Source organism: Budorcas taxicolor, chromosome 10 (assembly GCF_023091745.1).
Source record: "Budorcas taxicolor isolate Tak-1 chromosome 10, Takin1.1, whole genome shotgun sequence".
NCBI lineage: Eukaryota > Metazoa > Chordata > Mammalia > Artiodactyla > Bovidae > Budorcas > Budorcas taxicolor.
In genome coordinates, this window is record NC_068919.1 from 34092553 (window position 1) to 34113200 (window position 20648).

A 20648-nucleotide genomic window follows, 5' to 3' on the forward strand; every position below is an offset into this window, starting at 1 on the left:
AGTTTGCCTTGGCATTATCTGGGCTCACCACTATTATCACCATTATCCTGCTAGTGTTGCTGTGCAATGGAAGTAACTAGAACACTAGACCTGCATTTGTCCTAAGGCTGGGTCAGCCCAGGAATGTTTGCAGTATCCTAACCACTTTTTTGGGCCATTGTTTTATATACTGATGTTCTGCCTGGTGGTCCCCTTGTGACTGAGAGAGACCTCGTTTCCTGATTGTTGCCAGGAGTCTTTACCTTGATTCATTGTTCCTTCTTAAGCATCCCCTTTAGTAAAGAATGGTATGGGCTTCCCTGATAGCTCAGTTGGTAAAGAATCCACCTGCAACGCAAGAGACCCTGGTTCGATTCCTGGATCGGGAAGATCCAATGGAAAGGGATAGGCTACCCTCTCCAGTATTCTTGGGCTTCCCTTGTGGCTCAGCTTGTAAAGAATCCACCCACAATGTGGGAGACCTGAGTTGGGAAGATCCCCTGGAAAAGGGAAAGGCTACCCACTCTAGTATTCTGGCCTGGAGAATTCCGCAGACTGTATAGTCCATGGGATCACAAAGAGTCAGACACGACTGAGCGACTTTTACTTTCACTTCTTAAAGAATATCTTCAAAATGTGTAGTCTCCCAATGGCCTCTCTTTTCTGAAGCTGGCTTCTGTTCTAGTGACTCCAGACATGAAATGTGGGCTTCCCTGGACCACTTCCTGAGAAGGTCAGTTACGTTCAGATACACACTTCCTGCATAAAGAGAAAAGGGAATGCTAAACCAAATTTGTTATCATATGTGTGTGGAGATAACCCCCTTCATGTGGCATATGTTGTCTGTCTGTTGCAAGTTTATCTCTATACTGAGCCCAGGAAAGTTCATCCCGTGCTTTGCATTGGTAGTTTCTACTTACACAACTTGCTTATCTATTAGTAGTCAGGTGACTCTTGCTCCTTTCTTTTATAGAAGACTACTGCAATGTTGTTGCTTCAAAACAGAAAATCTGCTATTGCTCCTAGATACTGTGCTTGTGTTTTAACACCTTGGCTTCCACTTCTTTTCCTTGGGCCTGCAGCGTCTTGGATATTTTACTTTAAGAAGATTATCTGTATGGCATTTTCCATTTTTTTTTTAATTTATTAAAGTATAGTTGATTAGCAATGTTGTGTTAACTTCTGCCTTACAGCAAAGTGACTCAGTTACAGATATGTATATATGTGTGTGTGTGTATATATATATATATTCTTACTTTCATATTTATTTTGACTCTTTAAGGTAAGTGGGTCAGTATGGATTTACAGCAGTATCCCCATCTGCATTCTAAAATATAGTTTTTGTTGGTCTTCAGCCAAATTAGAAAATGAAAGGCAGAATAATGTATATGTGAAGATATAGTAATATAAGCTAAATTGACCACACTTTATTCTGTTTTTGTACTTTTCTCCTACTTTTGGTACTAAAATATTCTCTATTTTCTAAAGTGATATCTACGGTAGAGAGGGAGCAAAAAAGTATTTTCTTGACAAAAGTGTAAGTTGGCGACTGTAGTGTCTCTCTAAAATTTGTGGCCTATGAGATGAGAAATTTCTAAAGATTCGACCTGGTGGAGAAAGCATTGGTAAAATTTTGAGTCTGTCTAATTAGCCTTTCTCTTTAGTTTTTACATCTCTAAAATGGAGATATATACCTTTTTCTACTTCACTGGATTGATGTTGGGAAGTGAGTAATAGTAACACAGGCAAAGACTGGTTGATAGGATCTACTTCAAAATGATCCAGCGTGGCACTTGGGGATAGGGCACATATAGATACCCAAGATTGGCCCTAAATGGGTCATTATTGAAACTGGCTGCTCAGTACATGGAGTTCATTATATCATTATCAGCTTTGTTTGAAGATTTCCATACTGAAAAGCTTTTCCAGAAGTGAGGCTGTTTAGGAGACTGGTCAAGGTAATAGTTTGTCCTTTCCTTCTTAGCAAGTGAGAACTGGTATTTTTGCTGCTTTTAGTAAATAAATGGTTGCCCTGTTAAATTCTGTCTGATATGATCTGTATCTGCTTTACACCAGATAACAGCCAGCGTGTCTTAATTGAAGAGGAAACAGGAAACTGGGAATCTAACAGGTTGTTTCATTCTCACTCCTGTGAGGATCCTCAGAGGAAAGCCTCCTCTACTTGCTTTTTTTTTTCCCCCTCACATCTGCCTGTCTAGAAGGAAAACCCCTCCTCCAGTCAGTCTAGCCTGTTTCTGTTCTGCCCAGGATCCATCAACTTCAGATCCTAATTTGGTCTCCTTCCCGCTCTTCCATAATATTTCCATCAACATCCTCACACTCTGTAGTATCTCCCGTCTTTAAAACAGAACAAAATAAAATTATCCCTTGATTTCACCCCCCAGCCCCAGTCTGTGGCCCCACTCTCTGTCTCCTTTAATTTAACCCGAACCCACACCTCCTTGAAAGAGTTGCCGTAGACTTGCTGTGGCCTCATCCTCACCCAGCACCCACTCCTCTCACACCAGGGTCTGCTCTTGGCAAGGCCACCTGCAGTCCTCGTGTTTCCTCTCAGCGGACGTCCTTTTTCCTCATCCTACTCTACATCAGGGAGCTAGAGATCTACAAGACACTAGCCTTCTGGTTTCCTCTCTCAGAGCCCAGTCTCTCTGTCAGCTTTATCTCAAATCCACCTTCTTCTCTGTCCTTTGCCACCAACACAGACTGAATTTTTACAGGAGCTTTTTTAAAAAAATCAAGGATTATTATAAATGAAAACTGAGCTTATGTATTTTATATACACAGCTGATTGTATACTTCAGAGTGCCACATGTAAGGTTCGTGTTTTGTCAGAATTTAATGTTCCTCAATACTTCGTCGCCCTTGGAAGAATTTTTATGCTTTCTCTTTTCTGATAATGCCACACTTCTCTTTTTGCCCTGGCTGCCTTGACATTCCCATGCAAAGGCAAGCTTCAACTCCTTTGAACTCCTTACTCTAGCAATGCAACAACTCAGGATTGGCATTAACAAGGGAGGGCTGATGGGAAAGACACAGGTTTGGGTGTCTTAGTTGGACTTGAAGTCCAGCCTTGCCACTGTGTGTTTGTGAGGAAGAAACTTTGAGCCTGAACCGCCTTGTCTGTAAAGTGGAGATGACACCTACCTCACAGAGTTGGTAGGTTTATATTTATAAATTATAGAAACTGCCTCAAATCCTTTTTGGGAAGAGCATATATAAATAAAGGATAATGGAATGTTTAGTTAGTTGGGGAAGAACAGTTGGTTGAAAGCATACACAGTTTTAGAAGAGCTATCAGATTTCTCCTTGTCAAGAGTTTCACGTGTTGTCTCAGTATTTGAAGCGTCAGTAGGCCTTCTCTGACCCGCCTGTCTGAATACCTTCTCCTCCTCCACCACTCTGTTCCATGACTCAGCTTTGCTTTCTTTACAACACTGGTCACTATTTGAAAATATCTGTATGTCCTCTATTTTGTATCAGCTAGTTGGCTTCCTGTCTGTCAAGATTTTGCCCCTGCACTCTCAGTCTCTAGGGCAGCACCCGCTTACTTGAATAAATGGAGGGTGCATGGGACATTTCAGGTCACTCCTTAGAAACCTGAAAAGGAAAATGTACTCTCTCTGGCACAAGTTTTGTTTTTAAACCATGCTTTAGGAAAATGTGACCAAAGCACCTTTATAAAGTAAAACTGTGTATAATATTTTAAAAGTAGAACTTTTGAGCTGAAATAATTATTATCTTAATCGTTAATGACTGGCTGTCTAGAGAAAAAAAAAATATTTTCTTTTTCTCTTTTAGGTCAAAGGGCCTCCTGAAATCAATTTAGTTCTGTACCCTCAAGGCCTGACTGGTGAAGAAGTGTACGTAAAAGTGGATTTGAGAGTGAAATGCCCACCCACCTATCCTGATGTGTGAGTTCATTTATAAGTGTGTGTGTTAGCCTCTCAGTCATATCCGACTCTTGCAGCCCCATGGACTGTAGCCCACCAGGCTCTTCTGTCCATGGAATTCCCGAGGCAAGAATACTGGAGTGGGTTGCCATTCCCTTCTCTAGGGGATCTTCCCGACCCAGGGATCAAACCCAGGTCTCCTGCATTGCCGGCAGATTCTTTACCGTCTGAATCACCAGGGAAGTCTGTTTATAAATAGCTTTGATGTGATTTCAGTTCTCTGTTTTGAAAACAGAGGAACAGGTTAAAGTTAATGGTATTTTTCCCTTCTGGCCCCCATTCCATTTAAAATTTCGTTTCCTATCACCTGCAATTCATCAGAACTACGTCAGCAATAGATGTTTTCATGAAGCCCGTCTCCTGTTAGGTTGGCTTCTAGTTAATCGTCTCTATGGGTGGTAGTGTTTGCTCCATGACTAATGTTTGCTTCTTCTGTTAACTTTTGTTTGTTTAATTTTTCACAAACTAGGAAGAGGAACAATTTAGGGGAAAAAAAGATAAAGGTGCAGTGACTATAAAAGCCTTGTGTACTTAGTTTTAAAGTACAGTTTACATTAGGACTTAGAGTAGCCTTCCGAGCCTAGTGAGACCTTGACTTCCAAGTAGAAAAGGATTTAGTCGCCCTCTTTCAGGGTCGGGAAGATGGCAGGGTGTGTAACATCACTGGCCTCTACCCATTAAATGCCTAAGAGTTTTCCAGTCAGTGAGACAGCCAAAAGCCTCATGTATTTCTAAACTCCCCCTGAAGGTAATAACCCCTTGGGTTCAGATCCAGCAGTAAAACAAAAGCATTAGCTGTCAAGGCTCAAGTAATCTTCATTTCAAGTACCATGCATATTCCATGTAAATTTTCCCAGACATTCCATGTATAAAAGCAGATTTGGCCTGGATGATGTTTTTTTAATTGAGCTTGTTGTGCAGGAAGCCAGTGAAGGAAAATGACAAGTAAAAGATGTACTGCCTTACCTGGTGGGTGGTAAATGTATGGAATTTGTTACCTTAAGAGGTGATGGAGTTTATGAAAATACAGGTAGGTCAAGATGAGCTCCCTGAAGTTAGTAACCCAATTTTAGCCCAACCTCTGTGCCCAGAGTAGAATATAGTAGACATTCAGAAAGTTAATTTATGCATTAATTGAAGGGTAATTAATTTTATGAAAGAAAAACAAGACAGTGCCTCTCTAGGTCTTATCTTTCCTGACAGCAAATAGGTGGTATCTTTTCTGATACCAACTGGGTGTCTGAACAATTCAGTTCAGTTATGACACTAACTGTCCATAGTTGTTGATAGTGGAGTTGGGGGCTTAGTCCCATGACGAGACGTGGATGCCAGTTGCAAGTCCCAGTACTTCTGATCAACTGGCTATAAATTTGCATGTTCCTGTGACCCCCTCCCCCCACCCCAGGTTTGATAATTTGCTAGAACAGTTTACAGAACTCAGGAAGGCTCTTACTGGTTTGTTATCAAAGATACAACTCAGGACTGGCCAGATGGAAGAGATGCTTAGGCAAGAAATATGTAGAGGGGCACAGAGCTTCTTTGCCTTCTTGACATTGATGTCACCTTGGAGGGGGAACATAATTACCCCTGGTTGAGAACCACTATGTTAGAGAACTCATCAGGTAAATCTCAATGTGTCCATATCATTTAAGAAACAGCATGCAAGTGTTTAAAAAAGTTAAAAAGTAAACATTGTAATATCACCTACATAAACTTATGAATTATATACCAAGGACATGAAGAAAACATTGGAAATTTTACAGTGCTTAATTAGTGTTGCAGATGAATTTTTCGCTAATCTGTTAATATTGCTCTATAATGACTGCTTGATTTTTTTTTTTTTTAATTATGTAAGTCTTGACTTGGGGAAACATTCCTATCTTTTGAGATAATATCATGCAGGAAAACTTTCCTTTTCTGCAAAATAGTCCTTTATACCACTGTGAGAAAGAGAATCCTGGATTAAATGGACCTTACGTAGACTTTCACTAAGATTTCCATCTATCCAGGTAGATGATGACTGTAGTAATCTATCATAATGAAGCACTGAGAGAATGCATAGATAAGTGAATAGTAAAGGCTTCACCAAGGTGAAATGCCATGAATTACTCAGAAATGCTTGGTGGGAAGTGAGGAATCATTTTCTCATCTGTAAAATTAAATAAAGCCTGCTTTATCTCAAGAGTTGTTATTGGATGTGTTGTGGTTGGAAATAAGAGGAACCCCAGGGAGGGCTGATTGTATTTTCCTTGGGTTGAAGGTGTTGACTGTTAGTTGTGCCCTGTAGAGATGAAGAAGAGTAAGGTAGGCATCTTTGGAATAGCAGAGTTTGCAGAGTGTGCATGACATGAGTGAGTGAGCTCATTTCTAGCAGAATGAGTTCCTGGGCCACAGCCTGTTGTAGGAGTACTAGATAGAACACTGTGCCTCCATCTCACACATAGTTATCCTTATCCTGCTTTATGCTGGGAGCAGACAGAAGATCACAGAGTGCTTAGACCTTTGTGGCTGAGCTGTCAGAGTTTGCTGATGTTAGGGGGCAAGCCAGGATCGAGCATTACCATAAAAGGGAGTGCATGGTGAAGTTACTAGGCTAGAATCACACACAGAGCTGGAGTGACTTTTTAAAAGGCAGTAAATAGTAGTTGATGTTAGAAATTTGAATCAGATTGTAAAGCTGAAATCAGAGACAGAAGTTGGAGAGACACCTGATTGAGCCCCAGTAAGTCTGGTCCTCTTGGGGTGCAGGGCACTCGAAAGCCCACGCTGACACCTGGCCAGCCCATTTCTGCCCTACAGGCTGCAGGCAACTCCATGTTGAGTGCTGTGTCAACAGAGTTGCTGGAGTAAAGTTGAAATCCTTTTGAGATGAAAGGAAATGTTCTAGGGGTACCGAGAAGTTCACAAGTGAGGCCCTTATGGAAACCCCAGGCTCCAAGCTTGAAAATTAGCAAATATTAATGCAAACAGTCTGTACTTTTTAGAGTAACTCTTTTTTCTTTCTTTTCCAGAGTCCCTGAAATAGAATTAAAGAATGCCAAAGGTCTGTCAAATGAAAGTGTTAATTTGTTAAAGTCCCGCCTAGAAGAAGTGGCCAAAAAACACTGTGGTGAGGTATGATTTGTAAAACTGAAATTATGACAGAATGATAAAAATCTCATCATGTTCACTAGTGTTTGCCTTCCAGCCTTTTCTTTGGCTTAAAGGCTTTCCCATTGCACCTCAGATCTAACTTTCACTAAAATGTTCTGGTTTTTATTGGTATCTACAAAGGGGAATATTGCTGTTTGGATTGCTTTAATTAACAGTACTTATGAATTACAAATTTTAGAGTGTGTATAAATAGTACTGTTGATATTTAATTCTTTTGGAAACACTCCGTATGAAACTGACCAGACTTTTTGCACACTTTGAGCCTGGCATCATGACCTCATCTTGACTTGAACATTTACGTTGGAACATGTTTGCAAACAAGTGATTACTGACCAAACTTTGCCACATCTCCCCTTTTCATATCAGAAGAACTAATTGTTTACTTCTCAATAATTAGGGACTCACTGTCCTCCATCAATGTCCCTTTTATACCTGTGCATTTACACCTACATCAGTACTGATCCTTTTTTAATCCTCTGACATCAGGGTCTGCATGAGCTCCTCTTTGGGTGAGAACTCTCTCTGGAGGGCCAGGCTGGGTGACCTCTTAGGGCGAGTATTACGGTCTGTTCCTTAAGCCTACTGAGTATCCTAGGTATAATCCATCTTCTCCTCACTTTTGTGTAAGATTATGCAGTGTTTTTGCCTGTGCACATCACTTTTACCTTATCCTATCCTATAAAAACTGAGAAGAGTTAAGTAAGAACTAGCCCTGGGGCTCTATGTCACTAGGAAAGTGACTGGACAAAATTTCACTTGCATTCCGTAACACAGTGAGTTACAGTGTGCCCTCTGGGGTGTTTTTTGACCCTGAAATCTTTGCCCACCTAAGTTGTGTTTCCAAGAACCTCAGCGATTGTTGTGGTACATAAAGTGATTATAGAACAGCTTGGACAAAAAAATAGGCCTTGGGAATTACTACAGAGTTCTTTCTAGTTTAAGTTCTTTCTAATGTAGTCTAATGTCTAACTGAAAAATAATATGGAGTTATATTGAAAATTCAGCTACAGAATCCTCTGGTTTTTTGGATTCATGATTTGTCATTTTTTTGTAAAGTTCTTTGCTGTGCTTGATTTGACTTTTATAGTGCAGTATTATATAATATAACTGTTACATAATCGTCATGCAAACTCCAGGAGATAGTGAAGGACAGGGAAGCCTGGCGTGCTACAGTCCATGGGGTTGTAAAGAGTTGGACATGACTTAGCGACTGGACAACAGCGATATAATCATCATGCTATACGTTAGATCCCCAGAACTTACTTATTTTATAACTGAAAGTATGTATACTCAGACCTACATATCTCCCCTTTACTCTCACCCACCAGTCCCTAGGTAACCACCATTCTAGTCCCTGTTTCAGTTTTCTTAGATTCTACATGTAAATGATATCATGCAGTATTTGTTTTTGATTTATTTCACTTAATATAATGCCTCAAGTTCCATTTGTGTTCCTGCAAGCAGGAGGATGTTCTTTTTCATGGTTGAATATTTCATTGTGTATGTATATTTATATCACATCTTTATTCACTTTTTCATCAACACTTAGCTTAGCTATTGTGAATAATGCTGCAATAACGTGGGAGTATAGATATCTCTTCAAGATCCTTTGTTTTCATTCCCTTTGAATATGTACTCAGAAGTTGGATTGCTAGATCATATGTAGTTCTGTTTTTAATTTTTTGAGGAACCTCCATACTGTTTTGCAGACTGGCTGCAACAATTTACATTCTCACCAAAAGTGTACCAGGGTTCCCTTTTCTCCACACCCTCACCAATACTTGTTGTTCGCTGTCTTTTTGATGTGTGAGGTGATAGCTCATTGTGGTTTTGATTTGTGCTTCCCTGATGATCAGTGATGTTATATATCTTTTAATGTGCCTGTTGGCCATTTGTATGTCTTCTTTGGAAAAATGTCTGTTGTGTTCCTCTGTCCATTTTTTAATTGGATCGTTGGGGTTTTCTTTTTATTTTTGCTGCTGAATTGTATTCTTTATATATTTAAATATTGACCTCTTATCAGATATATGATTTGTAGATATCTTCTCCCATTCTGTAGTTTGCCTTTTCATTTTCTTGATGGTTTCCTTTGCTGTGCAGAATCTTTTTTTTTTTTTTTGCTGTGCAGAAATGTTTGATTTAGTCCCACTTGTTTATTTCTGCTTTTGTTGTCCCACTCACCCCAGCTCCACCTTTTTTTGACTTTATTTTATTTATTTATTCAAATTTTTATTACAGTATAGTTGATTTGATTTACAATGTTGTACTGACTTCCATTGTATGGCTACATATACAGTATCCACTGTTTTTTGGATTCATTTTCCCTGTAGGTCATTACTGACTTTTGAGAAGAGTTCCCTGTGCTATACAGTTAGTCCTTACTGGTTATCTATGTTATATGTAATAGTGTGTGCATGTCAATCTCAATCTCTCAATTTATCCCTCCTTCCCCCTTCTCTCTCCCTTGGTAACCAAAAAAACATGGAATGCTTCACGGATTTACACGTCATCCTTGCACAGGGGCCATACTAATCTCTGTATCTCTCCAGTTTTAGCATATGTTCTGCTGGAGAGAGCACATTGTCTTTATTTTAGATTATACTTTTTAATGGCCAACAAACACACGAAAAGATGCTCAACATCACTAATTATTAGTGAAGTGCAAATCAAAACTACAGTGGGGTATCATCTCATACAGGTCAGAAGGGCCATCATCAAAAAATCTATGAACAATAAATGCTGGGAGAGGGTGTGGAGAAAAGGGAACCCTCCTATACTATTGGTGGGACTGTAAATTGGTACAGCCACTATGGAGACCAGTATGGAAGTTCCTTAAAAAACTAAAAATAGAGCTACCATATGACACAACAGTCCCACTCCTGGGCATATACGGAGAAAACCAAAATTTCAAAAGGTACATGCATCCCAGTGTTCATTGTAGAGCTATTTACAATAGCCTTCACATGGAAGCAACCTAAATGTCCATCAACTGAGGAATGGATAAAGAAGATATGGTACGTGTATACAATGGACTATTACTCAGCCGTCAAAGGAGTAAATTGTGCCATTTGCAGAGATGTGGATGGACCTAGGGAATGTCATAGAGTTAAGTAAGTCAGAAAGAGAAAAACAGATATAGTAGATGAATGCATATATATGAAATCTAGAAAAATGTTACAGATGAACTCAGTTGCAAAGCAAAAATAGAGACACAGATGCAGAGAATAAACATGGATACCAGGAGGGGAAGGGGAGTGGTGGGATGAATTGTGAGATTGGAGCTGGCATATACACTACTGTGGATAAATGGATAACGAATGAGAACCTACTGTATAGCATGGGGAACTCTATTCAGTGTTCTCTGGTGACCTAAACGGGAAGGAAGTCCCAAAAAGAGGGGATAATGGATACAGATAGCTAATTCACTTTACTGTACAGCAGAAATTTAACACAACATTGTAAAGGAACTATACTCCAATAAAAATAAATAAATTATACTTTTTCAGTCAGTTCAGTCATGTCCAACTCTTTGCAACGCCATGGACTACAGCACACCAGGCCTCCCTGTCCATCACCAACTCCCAGAGTTTACTCAAACTCATGTCCTTTGAGTCGGTGATGCCATCCAACCATCTCATCCCCTATTGTCCCCTTCTCCTCCCTTCGCCTCCTTCTCCTAAAATATACTTTTTATATTGAGATAATTGTAGATTCACATGCACTTGTAAGAAATAATACTAAGAGAAGCCATGTATTCTTTACTCAGGTTGCCCCAATGGTAACATTTTTGCAAAACTGTATTATAATATCATAAACAGGATATTGACATTGATATAGTCAAGATACAGGATAGTTTCATCACCACAAGATCCCTTTTGTTGCCACCTCCTTATATCCCCACTTCCCTGATAGGTAAGTTGGTAAAGAATCTGCCTGCAATGCAGGAGACTCCAGTTCGACTCCTGGGTTGGGAAGATCTACTGAAGAAGGGATAGGCTATTTGCTCCAGTATTCTTGAGCTTCCCTTGTGCCTCAGCTGGTAAACAATCCACCTGTAATGTGGAAAACCTCATTTCTATCCCTGGGTTGGGAAGATCCTCTGGAGAAGGGAAAGGCTACCCACTCCAGTGTTCTGGCCTGGAGAATTCCATGGACTATATATATAGTCCATGGGTGCAAAGAGTCAGACACAACTGAGCAACTTTCACTTTCTTTCCTTATATCCCCACGCCCTCCCTGATACCCAGCAACCATTAATCTGTTCTCCATTTCTATAACTTTCTCATTTCAAGGATATTATATAAGTAGCGTCTTAGTATGTAACCTTTGGGATTGGCTACCTCCCTCTCATCTTCATTCTCTGGAAGCTCATCCAGATTGTCACATGTGTCTATAGTTGTGACTTTTTATTGCTGAGTAGTATTCCATCTTATGTCTATATAAGATGTTTGTTTTGCTATACACCATTGAAAGACATCTGAATTGTTTCCAGTTTGGGTGTGTTAAAAATAAAGCTGCTCCAAACATTTATGTTAGAGTTTTGTGTGAACATGTTTTCATTTCTCTGGAATAAATGCTCAGGTGTGCACTTGTGGGTGTATGGTACTATGTGTTCATTTTTTTAAGAAACTGCCAAGATTTTCCAGATTGACCATTTTCCATTTCTACCAGCAATATGTGAGTGATTCAGTTTCTCCACATTCTTGCCAGCATTTAATGTGACTTTTTTATTTTAGCTCTTCTAATAGAAGTTGTGATGGTTAATTTTATGTGTCAGTTGGCTAGGCCATGGTACCCAGATATTTGACCAAACACTCCATATGTTTCTGTGAAGGTATTTTTTAGATGAAATTAACGTTTAAATCAGTAGACTTTTAGTTAAGCAGTTTACATAATGTGGGTGGGCCTCACCCAATCAACTGAGGGCTTTAAAAGAAAAATACTGGCCTCCTTGGAAGAAGAGGGCATTGCCAGGAGATGGCCTTTGGAGTTGAATTGCAACATCAGCTCAGCCCTGCCTCACCAGCCTGCTGGCCTATCCTGCAGAATTTGGACTTAGCAGCTTCTATAATCATATGAACCAATTCCTAAATCTCAATCCATTCTTCCCTTTCCCTTCTCCCTCTGTCTTCTCTTCTTCTCTCTACAACATACAGTCAGCTCCCTGTATCTGTGGGTACTCCATCAGCACCCATCAGCAGTTGGAGTCAGGCAACCGCAGATGGAAAATATTCATGAAAAAAAAATCCAGGAAGTTCTAAAAGCAAAACTTGAGTTTACTGCATGCCAACAACTATTTACATAGCATTTACATAGTGTTTTCATCCTAGAAGGTATTGTAAGTAATGTAGAGATGATTTGAAGTATATGGGAGGATGGGCATAGGGGATATGCAGATACTACATCATTTTATATAAGGGACTTGAGCATCTGTGGATACCAAGGGATGACTTTGTGTGTGCATATACACATACACACACACACACACAAACACGCACACGGCCCCCTTCTATTTGGTTCTGTTTCTCTGGAGAACCCTGACTAATAGAGATGTGTACTATGCCGTGAAGCAGTGTTGCTGCTATAAATAAGGAGGTCGGGGGGCGGGGGGAGGGGTTCCTGATAAGGTGACATTTGAGCAGAGGCCTGAGAGATGCAAGCCAGTGAACAGTGTAGATGTGGGGATGAGGAGGACAAGAGTCAATGTGGAGAGTAGCTCTTATTTACATCCAGTCTTATATGATTTATCAGATTTGTATAGAAAATGCTAGTGAATTATATAGATTAGCAAAAGAAAAGTCCTCCACTACCTGACTCCTGGCTTCTTTCTGGTGTAGAAATGGTTTTGTAATAGAGACTGCCTTCTTTCATCAGCTTCCTGTAAGAGAGCTTTTCATACAGTAGCTTGCCTCTTAGATTCTAGACTAGTGTTTCTCAACTGTAAACAGAAATATATCCAATGAAAGCCACAGCTTCTAGTACAATAAAAAAAATACAGCTTCCTCCAATCATTGCTGTATATATGTGCTGCCAACGATCTCTGTGATTTCTCTCAAAAAGAGAAAGGTGAACAGCAGGAGAACTGTATATTTTTGTGTACAGTGACATCTATTACTTTCTACCACCCTGTTAAGTCCTTTTAGAAACAAGAACTTTCCATCTGCTGCTTTGTCATTGAGGAAAAAGAAATTTCAGAGTGGTGGTCTTCGTCTGCAGAAGGCACTTGGCTGTTTTAACCTCTTTGAAGTTGGGGTAGTTGGTCAGTGTGGGTCCCAGAAACATGTGTTCTGTTGATTTACCAACCAAGCTACAATTTATGACTCCAAGGGGCTGGGGAAAAGTGGCTTCCTACATTCACATCTGATGTCTGAGAGGGGAGGCTTTCTCCTTCTGATACTGTGAATGCTTCCCTAAGTGGAAATGAAATGCTTTCCAACTATTGATCCACCTTCTGCTGGCCCATTGCTAGCAGGAAGAGAGTGAGGCCTTTAAATATTTGCATGTGTACCCAACTAGGATGTTTTCAGTAGGGTTCATGAATAGGTGAAAGCACTCGTGTTAGCAATGATTATTCTCTGCTCAACTGTCATTATATAGGCAGGTTTTCCAGTCAGGAATGTAGTTTTTACTTTTATGCAGTCTTAAAAATCTTAACTATATTATCAGATTTATTTATATGGGAAAATATTTTAGAAGATTTATTATATAGAAAATCCCAATAAATTGAATAGGACTATAAAAGTGATGCTTTTTATTTATTTAGATAGTGTTCTGTCTTGATAGCAACACAGTGAGATGAGTGCTGAAAAGCTTTCTCCTGCTGTGGTCACCTCCCATAACTGCTTTAGAATGTGTCGCATCAAAATGAATATCATCGTTGTGAATGGTCTCGGATGGTCTGCATGTTTCTCTGTAGTCTTGCCGTTGGACCCTGTCTTCCCATCACTTGACCATTTGTGGTTGATTTCCATCCATGTGTTTAGGTGATGATATTTGAACTGGCTTACTATGTGCAGTCATTTCTCTGCGAGCACAACAAGCCCCCTCCCAAGTCTTTTCATGAAGAAATGCTGGAAAGGCGAGCTCAGGAGGAGCAGCGGAGGCAGTTAGAGGCCAAGCGGAAAGAGGAAGAGGAGGTGAGACTCATGTCACCACGGTGGCCAGCCAGAGGACTGAGAGCCCCTATAGGTTTTTAATCTCTGTCTCTGCCTACACACTTATCCATAGTTATTAAGTTTTGCTCTGGATTTGATCCAAGAACCATGAATTCATGTGAAAGGAGACCCTAGGAGTAACCAAGAAATAAATACTATGAATGATTCCCTCCCAACAAGTATCAGTGCTGCCCCTAGAACCCTTCCTTAGTCCTGGTCTTTAAATGAAAGAAAAAGTCAGTTTAAGCAAACTTTTTTGTGTGCTTGCAAAGCTGTGCAGGAGTTCAGAGGCTATTACCATCTTCCCTCTGTGGGACAAGTATCTCATGCCCAAACGAGTAGCCAAAGCCAGAGGCTGAACGTATTTTTTTGTTCATTCACCATTTGTATTTTTTCTTTAGTCTTAGTCTGCATAAGAATGTACACTCCTGTGTTACTTTAAAAATCCTTTAATCAAACATAATACATATATCTAAATTTCCTTCTTGATTTTTGTTCTTTTTCTTCTCTTTAGTCTTTTAATAAACTTACTTACCTAGAACTTACTTTGGTATAGGTTGTTAAAATGAGGGTCTGAGTCCTCCCCCCGCCATTTTCCTAACACATTTATTAAATATTCATTCTTAGGTGATTTGTAATACTTCATTTAAAGGGTATTTTACCTACTTATTTGTACTAAGTTCTATTTGTAAATTATCTCTTTGGTTCAATTCATCTGTTTTTTTCTCAGGTCTATACCACAATCTTTGAATTATTGTGTCTTTGTAACATTTGACTATCTGAGGAGTCAGGACCCCTGTCCCTTCCTCTTTCATTGTTCTTTTTTTTCTCTCAGCTATCCTTACACATTTATTCTTACAGAGAAATTATAGGATTGCTTTCTCCAAATCAAAACAAAGCCTCTGGAATTTTGAGTAAAATTGTACTTATATATCCATTTGGGCAGAATTTACATCATGACAAAGTTCAGACTTCCTATCCAGGAATAGTTTTTCCATATATTTTTATCTCTTAGTGAGGCGTTTTAGTTTTCTCCCCTTAGATGTTACAGTTACTTCTAGGATTTTGTTATTCCTACTTTTCTTAGGTTCTTATTCCTTGCTCTTTTTTTCCTACTTCTTTTTGTTCATCCTTTGCCTGTGTTAGCATTGTCTTTGTGAGTTCCATTCATTTTGTTACTGTTTATCTCCTATTTAATTGCATAGCCTAGTTATCATTTAAAGTTTAAAGTTCCTTAGCTCTTAGGCAGACACATTTTAATTAGAAGATAAAGATATTTAATTAACAGTCTTGTTTCAATGTACTGCTGTAAGTTTGGGGTTTGTTTTTACATTTTCTATTATTGCTTAATTGTTTTTGGTTAGTCTCTCAATGGTTTTGATACTTACAACCTGGAATTTTAGGAGGCTCATAAAAATGCTACTTTCCGTAAACTCAGAATCATTTGAGTAATAGGTACATGGTTCAAATGAATAGATCCAAATGCCCCTTTTAACAGTGAGAAAGCTGGCTGGGGAGTGCAGCTGAAGGTCTGTGTTACGGGTGTGGTGCCGGCTCAGTCCACCTCCTCCTGGGCAAAGAGTAGGTGCAAGTGCATGTTTTCTGCAGACAGGCAGATACCAAGAAGAAAGAGGGGCTCAGTCAAGAGTGGGGAGAAGTAGGAGGCCAGTGGTGTTGCCACAGTGAAAGTCCCTCCACTTTGGGAATCTCCTGGTGGTCCAATAGTTAGGACTCTGAGCTTCCACAACAAGTCCCTCCACGTAAAGGTGGGGAGGAAGTGTCCCTCCCCCACAGTCTACTGCGTTTAAGTGGGAGGTCTGCTGCATGAGAACTCTGATAAACTGATGAAACTATAGTATTCACTAAGGTTCTGCATACTCTTAGGCCTGAAATTCAAAAGATTTTTTGTGATTTCAGAATTTGTGTGTTGTATGGGTTTCAGAGATCAGCATCTGATGGCGGTATGATTTATTTCAGCAACGTGAAATCCTTCATGAGATTCAGAAAAGGAAAGAAGAGATAAAAGAGGAGAAAAAAAGGAAAGAAATGGCTAAACAGGTACTCTAGAATTCTGTCATAGTCAAATAGTTTACATTTTGCTAAATATACAATCTTTTTCTTTCCATTGATGGTAATTTAATTACTGTATCTTCATAATGTTTGAATATCTCAGAAGTCAGGACCTCTGTCCTTCATTCTTCATTATTCCTTTTTCCCTCCTTTGTTGCTATCAGTAGTAAAGTTTAAAATGAGCCACTTAAAAGTCTCCCAAATATCATTCATTGTGTATTTTATATTCTCCAGATAGTTACCAAACTTTTGAGTTGTATATTATCTGTAGAAGACTTAGGCTTATGTAACTAGAATAGTTTATCAACAGAGTTGAAGGAGAGGGGAGATTGAAGCTTTGATAATCAACTCAGACTTGAATTCCTAATGCTTGGAAAACAAAACTATTTGTTCATACTGAAGAGTGAACAGAAACCAGATGGATCTGCCTGAGATTTCATTCAGTGATGGAAAATAGATTTAAAAAGCAGTGGTGGAAAAAGGATATACTCCTTTGTCCTGTATTTTTCCTGAGTCCAACTCAATCAGAAAACCAGTTACACATGGAGAAATCCAGAGCAAATTTTGCTCATTCTCCTTTAAAGAAATGGCATTTCACCTAAGGGAAACAGTGAGGTGCAGTGGGAGGAAGTACTAACATACAAGTAAACAGAACCTGGCTGGAAGCTTCAGCTTTTTTACTGCCTTGGCTTGGTGACCTTGACAGGTGACACTCTGCACTTATTTTCTTCACCCCTTAATGTGGCACAGATAATGCTTTCCTGGCTGTCTTATGTAACCATTCCTACAGAAAAATGTACCGCCCTTTGTGAATGTACAAAGCTGTATACAAATTTAAGGTGATACGACTGTTCGCCTGTCTTACTTCTAATCTGCCTTCCTGACAGCCACTCTGCTCTCTGTTTTTTTCTTTTTTAAACGTGTTCAAAATAGTTTAATATTGGAGTCAAGATAGATAATAAAACAATACTAGTTCTGTCAATAGAAGAGATAATCTAAATATAGACCCCCACCCCATATATTTATATATAACTGATTTTTTGAGCAAGGTACAAAGATAATTCTGGAGAAAGTATAGCCCTTTTTGCAAATGGTACTAGAATATTTTTTTTCTTTCTCATTATGGTTTATTATAGGATATCGAGTATGCTATGTTTGAATGCCTCCTCCTGTTTATCTCTTGCTCTTCTCCCTGACTTTTCACGCATAGTCCACATTTCTAAGTATTTATAAAATTCACATTCTCTTAAAACAGTAACCTTGACCTTCAGTTCTTGAAACAGTACATATTTGGACACTAAATTTTAAAAAGTTGAGTTCAACTTTATTACGCTTGAAAATCTTCAGCTTAAATGAAATTTGCATGCTTTACATATTTATGATTACTTACCATGATTGTCTTCCATTATGACTTTAGGTCTAAAGTAGGTTTTATTTTTCTTTTTTTAAGGAACGTTTAGAAATAGCTAGTTTGTCAAATCAAGATCATACCTCTAGAAAAGACCCAGGAGGACACAGAACAGCTGCCATTCTACATGGAGGCTCTCCTGACTTTGTAGGAAATGGTAAACATCGGACCAGCTCCTCTGGAAGGTCTAAGTAAGTCCCTGAGATTTCCAGTCCCTTAAAACAACTTGTAGTGAAATTTGGTTGAGTTGTCACATGACAGTTTTAATAACTTTTTCAAAGCCTGTGTATCTTAATATATTAGTAATATAAAATTTTTCATTTGTTTTAATACTTTCCAAGTATCTTTCACAAAGCTAGTTTTATTTCCCTTTATATAACAGTTATTAACCTAAACAGTGTTGCCTCCAGTGCAGTTTGATCTGACTTTTGATGATCTAACTATGCAACGTTAGTTGGTCAGTCGTGTCCAACCCTTTGTGACCCCATGAACTGTAGCCCACCAGGCTTCTTAGTCCATGGAATCCTGCAGGCAAGAATACTAGAGTGGGTTGCCATTTCCTTCTCCAGGGGATCTTCCCAACCCAGGGATTGAACCTGGGTCTCCAGCATTGCAGGCAGATTTTTTACCATCTGAGCCATCAGGGAAGCCCAATTATTCAGTAAGTGATTTAAAAACTTTTCTTCCATCAGAATCATCATCCAGTCAGATCCACACTGTTTTCAGTCTGTAACGCCGTAGGTCTCACCACAGATGTGGGGAGAGCGCCGCAGTGGGCACAGGTGCAGGGGATCTTTACGTGAGGATGGGAGCCCCAGTTTGACGCCAGGGCTCCCCTCCCCTTGCTACTGAGAACACTGGGCTTCCCTGTCACGGCAGGTGGGCTCCTGGGTTACATGTCACCCAAGGTCACATGAAAGATACTCTCTTCTCCGTATCCTTTTCCACTAAAGAACTGAAACTTCCCTGCAAAGTAAGTCCCCTACATACAGACCTACAAGTTTCGAACTTTAAAAGATGCAGACGTGCATTCCATCAGTGTCAGGCATGAGCGAAATTGCAGCTTGCCCTCCCTCGCCTAGTGCTGACGATCCTTCAGCTCTCCCACCTCCCATCTCTACCCCTTCCTCCAGTCAGTAACGCTTCTTGACTGTTCATTCAGTGCCAGCCCCTGTATGCCAGCTGTTGTACTGTACTTCTTGCTTTCCAAGGTACTGTACTATAAGATTAAAAATGTGGGTTTTTTGGTATTTGTTTTTTATATATTACTTGTGTGAAAGGTATTACAAACCTATTATAGTACAGCACTATATAGCCAGTTTTGTTAGTTGGATACCCAGGCTCATTTTGTAGGACTTATGAACAAATTGGACTTATGAACACTCTGTCAGAATGGAACTTGTTTGTATGAAGGGGACTTTCTGTGTTTGCTGTGACTGCCACTGTAGACCAGAAAGGAATTTTAGTACAGAATTCCTTTCTGTGATTAGGTGGGTGATTAAATAGCACAGGTATTATCATTCAGCTTCTGTATGTATTTAAGCTATCTTTTGTGATAATCTAAGCACCACTTAAAACCAGCATTTTAGGTACCAAACTAAAAGCTTATATAATCTTTGGGGTTACAGTTTGTTTATAAGAAGGAGTCATTTCACTTCTTTCCCTAATTATCTACTTTGAAAAAAAAATCAGCTCAGAAAACATTTTGATATTAACATTTAACCACCTACCATTAAGGTGAACTAAATGTTTTCTTGAATGTAGTTTCTGGTAATGATTTCTTTTTAAGATTATAACTCCTTATACCAATTTGGATTATTTTTGCAACTGGGCTTCCATTAGGCAACATAGTTTGAAGCTGTCAGAGTATTCCACTAGGAAATATCTAACAAATTCCTACTGTGTTAGAAATGGTGGAAATAAATCAATGCTGTGAATAAGGCTGTATAAAAAGCAATTTTTTTAGTTTAATTTTTTCCATTTTTGTGGCTAACTGTAAACAGTGGGTCCAAGATTAGACTTGCTTTTGAGATCGGTAATTATTAGAAAGTTTATTCAAGGAAGGGTGGGAAATTCTCTGTTTCCTTGACACAGGTAGAACAGATTTTTATGTAGCGCTTATAAAGGGACATTAGTATGTCTTGGATAGAATGACATTTCCACGAGCATCCAAGAAGTCATTTTCATGTATTGTTTGCCAAGATTGTTGTACAAACCTGTATGGAACTCTGGCACTATGTCACCTACAGACTAGAAAAGAATGGATCTTTGTTATAGTTTACATGCTTCTTTGGTTAAGAAATAAAAAGTCCTTGATATACTGAAGTATCTCATACATACTCTTTATTCTTTTTCTTCCTTGCTATTCACTAGTCTTTAAGTTGGAAAGCCAAAGGAAATGAGCAGAGTGTTCCATTTTATTCTTTCAACTAGAAGATACATTCAGTAGAGTTAGTGGACATGACCTTGTCATGAACATTGTCAGCAGTCAGTATTCGAATTGGCTGTGACTAAAAGGAATACAATCTAGAACGAGATACTTGATGAGGACTTACTTGCTAAAGGCCAGACACTATTCTGAGTCCTAGGGATTCAGTAAATAAGATCAAGATGGACTCTGGTTTCACGGAGCTTGTATTCTAGTTGGAAGACACTGTCCACAAGCAAACCAGAAGTTGTCAGATAATGACTAGTGCTCTGCAGAGAATTTAATTGGCTGCCTTGAAGAAAGACTGAATTGTTACTTTAGATTGGGTGTTCGGAGGAAAGAGTCCAAGGATTGGATCCTGAGTGACTAAGGGACAGTGGCTTTGAACTGAGGGGCACATATACTGGATCTGGATGAAGGGAATGAGCCAGCTGCTCAGCTAGAAAGAACAGCTGGTATAGAAGACCCCAGGCTGGCCTAGGCTG

At 39.3% G+C, this 20648-nt stretch overlaps 1 protein-coding gene and 1 non-coding gene across 2 annotated transcripts in view; one reads left to right on the forward strand and one right to left on the reverse strand.

Moving 5' to 3' along the window:
- Positions 1-20648, forward strand: part of EIF2AK4 (eukaryotic translation initiation factor 2 alpha kinase 4) — a 100754-nt gene that overhangs the window by 10908 nt on the left and 69198 nt on the right. The window contains exons 2-6 of the mRNA XM_052646297.1: positions 3799-3911; positions 6962-7064; positions 14087-14239; positions 16235-16315; positions 17778-17926. Coding sequence (XP_052502257.1) covers positions 3799-3911; positions 6962-7064; positions 14087-14239; positions 16235-16315; positions 17778-17926 — 599 coding nt within the window. The remainder of the gene's footprint in view (positions 1-3798; positions 3912-6961; positions 7065-14086; positions 14240-16234; positions 16316-17777; positions 17927-20648) is intronic.
- LOC128054870 (U6 spliceosomal RNA) lies at positions 9579-9680 on the reverse strand. Its single transcript, XR_008200022.1, has one exon. It is a non-coding gene; the product is annotated as a U6 spliceosomal RNA (small nuclear RNA).